Source organism: Antrostomus carolinensis, unplaced genomic scaffold, assembly GCF_000700745.2.
Source record: "Antrostomus carolinensis isolate BGI_N321 unplaced genomic scaffold, ASM70074v2 scaffold50341, whole genome shotgun sequence".
Taxonomy (NCBI): Eukaryota; Metazoa; Chordata; class Aves; order Caprimulgiformes; family Caprimulgidae; genus Antrostomus; species Antrostomus carolinensis.
In genome coordinates, this window is record NW_010293021.1 from 457 (window position 1) to 4,391 (window position 3,935).

At 56.3% G+C, this 3,935-nt stretch overlaps 1 protein-coding gene across 1 annotated transcript; it reads right to left on the reverse strand.

The window, feature by feature from the left end:
- Positions 1 to 1,806: 1,806 nt before the first annotated feature.
- LOC104532047 (neuronal acetylcholine receptor subunit alpha-2) lies at positions 1,807 to 3,603 on the reverse strand. The gene is made up of 2 exons (XM_010177137.2): positions 2,505 to 3,603; positions 1,807 to 1,932 (listed from the first exon to the last, which is right to left on the reverse strand). Exons 1-2 carry the CDS (start codon positions 3,576 to 3,578, stop codon positions 1,807 to 1,809), a joined length of 1,200 nt encoding a protein of 399 aa, XP_010175439.1. The 5' UTR covers positions 3,579 to 3,603.
- Between the last annotated feature and the right edge of the window lie 332 nt (positions 3,604 to 3,935).

Sequence of the window (3,935 nt, forward strand, 5' to 3'; positions counted from 1 at the left end):
CTTCCTCACATCCCATCTCAACTGCCCTGGCCACAACTGGAGCCCATTTCCTCTTGTCCTGTCCCTTGGGCCTTGGTTGAACAGACCCACCCCCACCTCTCTCCACCCTCCTCCAAGGGACTTGCACAGAGCCACAAGGTCTCCCCTCAGCCTCCTTTTCTCCAGGCTCAACACCCCCAGTTCCCTCAGCCACAAGGGAACTCAGCACACTTGTGCTCCAGACCCTTCCCCAGCTCCGTTCCCTTCTCTGGACACGCTCCAGCACCTCCATGTCCTTCTGGGAGTGAAGGATCCTCACAGGAGAGCTCTCTCTACCTGTGAAGTCTACAGAGAGCCCATGTGTAGACACGGGGGTTAGAGACACACATGACCATACCCACCCACACATCCAGCACCCACACCTGGGCACTCGCTCCCTCACCCGTCTCATTTCTCAGCCCCGTATCTTCACATCTGACCCAACCTGCCAGCACTGGAGGTTTCATGAGTGGCTGGAACACCCTTGAGATGTTCACATCCCTACATGGCACCGTTTATTCCAGCCCATTTCACTCCTGAAAGCACAAAGTGGTTTTTGAAACCCCTCAGACTTCATCTATCACCATGATGAGTTGGTCTCCAGGAGGAGAAAACGTTGCAGGGAAAATCTGGTGTCTCTTGAGATTTGGAAGAAGAGAGTAGATGCTCTGTAAGCACAGGTCCTTTAGGAACTAGAAACTGAAAGCTGGATCACAGAAGTCGTCAGAGCCAGGTGGTTTGAGATCTGACATGGGATGGAGAAGAGGATTTGCTTAGGATGGACCTCAGCAACTTTGGTTTCCCCCACACCAGCTGAGTCCACCAGAATCCCTGAGCTCCTGGAGTCTGTGGACACTCTCTGGCCATGGTTGGGTGGATTGTCCTGCTCTACAGGTGGGTTTTCACTACCAAAGCCACCCACACCTCTGGGTCAGCTGTTCCCATCATCCTACCACCCCAAGCTCCAGTGTGGGATGGTGTGGAAGCAACCACTCATGGTGGTGGGTTGCAGAGGGTCTGCAGCTGAGCTGGGCTGGGCTTTGCAGAACAGAAACCCCTGAGCCGTGCAGCTGAGCAGGGACCTCCATCCCACAACCATCCCCCTTCTGCATGGACCATCCAAAGTGTTATTGCTTGTCCCACATCATGGATGACCATGCCAGCCTGTGGTCCTGAGCACCCTGTGGTCAGGATGTGTCCTAAAGCAATTATGAGGCCCCCTCTTGCCCAGCATCTTGGAGTCATAGAATCCCAGACTGGTTTGGGTTGGGAGGGACCTTCAAGCTCATCCAGTCCCAACCCCCCTGCCAGCAGCAGGGACACCTTCCACTAGACCACGTTGCTCAAAGCCTCATCCAACCTGGCCTTCAACACTTCCAGGGAGGAGCAGCCACAGCTTCTCTGGCCAACCAGAGAGTCACAACCAGACACAACTCTTGGGTTTTGGGTAGGACTTGCAGCAGCTCAAGGAAGAAGATACCTCTCCTAGATGCCTTCAGCCTGTGCTTGAGCAATGGAGAAGCTGTACCATGCCTTCCTCAATGCCAGGACAGCTGTGACCATCCAGGGCAGGATGTCATGCAGCCATCCCTCCCCACCATCTCCAGACTACCCCTCAGCACAGCCCTTGCTTCACCTTGCATTGCTCATCTGAGGGTTCTTCATGGTTGCAACCACGTCCTCCCATGGAGAGACAAAGTCCAGCTGGATGTGGGCACCACCATGTCTGCTCCCCAGGAGGAGAGACCATGCACTGCCCACCATCCCCACCACAGCCTGACCCAGCCCTTAGATCATCCCTGCCAGGTAGGGTGGGAGGAAGAGCCCCACGGTGCCCAGCAAGCAGACGATGATGAACATCCAGAGGAAGATGCGGTCGATCACCATGGCCACGTACTTCCAGTCCTCCTTCACCTGTCAAGCAGAGAGGGGCTGTAAGTGTGGGGCAGAAGATGCAGCCCCCCATTTGTGAAGACCCCTTGGGGTTAGGAGATCTCCCAGGGCTTCCTCTGCATCTGCTGTTGGCTTGGGGCAAGGAGATACCCCGTGTCTTGGGAATCCCTGGAGCAGCAGATCTAGGGGATGGACCTCTCTGGGGAGGTTGTTCAGGGCAGAGCAAGTCCTACCCAGGGTTTTCTGAGACCACCTGGCTAAAAGTGAAGGTGGGGCCCCTGAGAAGGGTCCCAGCAGGGCAGGATGGGCCACCTCTACTCTCTGAGGGCAGGACAACATGGACAGGAGAGGGACCTCCAACATCTCACAGCCAGCAGAGATGGGAGCTGGAGGAACCTTCAACTGACCCCATGGACTGGGCATCTCCCAGGAGGTGGTTGTTGATCTTCTCCCTGGCTTTGGGTCCTCAGCAGCCAGAGCAGCAAGTGGAGGTCCCAACACTGACCCTCCCATGAAGGTACAAGTGGCAGGAAGCAGCATCCAGGGTGGGGGACCCCCCCTGACCCCCACAACCCTCAGAGGTGCCCACTCACCGAGAAGTCAGCATCCTCGGCTCGCAGGTGGTCCGCGATGTACTGAACCCCTTCCAAGGCCTTCAGGATGCTGGGGGACAGCATCAGACCTCGCTCTGAGCCCACCTTCTCCTCTTCCTCCCCCTTGGAGATCATCCGGGGGGTGGAGCCCCCTGATATCTTCCCAGCTTGGCGCCTGCAATCGTAGCGGCACTGGGTGCCTTGGCCATGAGAGCCTGTCTGGGACATGCGGGTGGGGAATGTCTTCTCCTGTTGCTCCTCTTCCTCCTCCTCTTCTTCTTCCTCCTCTTCCTCCTCCCACTTGTCATCCACATCGGTCTCCAGCCAGCAACGGGAGGTGCTGAGCCTGGTCCCTGGGAGGTCGTACTGCCCCGTGGTCCCCTCAGGAGGAGGTAAGGCTGGAGGTCGTTTCATAAAGAGCCAGCGAGGGATGAAGTTGAGGAAGAAGCTCCTCACCCAACAAGGCATGGTGTGAGTGCTGGGGGAGCGGTGGTGGACATTGAGGACGAACACGGTGATGATGATGGAGAGTGTGACAAAGATCATGGTGAAGAGGAGATACTCTCCGATGAGGGGGATGACCAGCGAGGTGGACGGGATGATTTCAGTGATGAGCAGGAGGAACACAGTGAGGGACAACAGGACAGAGATGCAGAGGGTGATCTTCTCCCCACAATCAGAGGGTAAGTAGAAGACCAACACGGTCAGGCAGGAGATAAGCAGGCAGGGTATGATGAGATTGATGGTGTAGAAGAGCGGGAGGCGACGGATGATGAAGCAGAAGGTGATGTCAGGGTAGATCTCGGTGCAGCAGTCATACTTCTTGGAGTTATAGGTGCCGATGGCATTTATGATGGCCCACTCGCCACTCTCCCAGTAATCCTTGAGGTCCACGTGATGCTCCATGTTCTCCAGGTCAATCTTGGCCTTGTCATAACTCCAGGAGCCGAATTTCATCTTGCAGTTCTGCTGATCAAAGGGGAAGAAGGTGACGTCGATGCTGCAGGAGCTCTTGTAGATGGCAGGTGGCACCCACTTCACCTTCCCATTGGAGAAGAGGTGGGCTTTTGTCATGTGGGTCACGACAAACTCCCCGTCAGCACTGCAGGGGTGAAGAGGTGGAAGGTCAGAGGAGGATGAAGTGTTTCCCCCCCCCAAGAAATAGGTCCAGGAGCTCCATCAGCTCTCAGGGCTGGCATGAGCCTTGGTTTGAGGCTGTCACCCCATCATGTGTCCTTGCACAGTGCTGGGTTCACCCTCCTGGGTGTCATCCAGAGCATGGAGATGGGTGGGAGCATGAGCACCAGACAAGGAGAGATGGATACAGACTGATTTGCAACCTCAGCACTGGGGTGGGATGGGGAACAGGAGGTCCATGGAGGCTGGCAGCACCAGGGAGCTACTGGGATGGGATGGGATGGGATGGGATGG

What these genes read in the sequence shown, in the direction of transcription:
- LOC104532047 (XM_010177137.2), bottom strand. Translation starts at nt 3,578, where the DNA reads ATGACAAAAGCCCACCTCTTCTCCAATGGGAAGGTGAAGTGGGTGCCA. An exon ending in CCGAGGATGCTGACTTCTCG is followed by an intron (nt 1,933 to 2,504) that starts GTGAGTGGGCAC and finishes TCTGCTTGACAG; the next exon opens with GTGAAGGAGGACTGGAAGTA.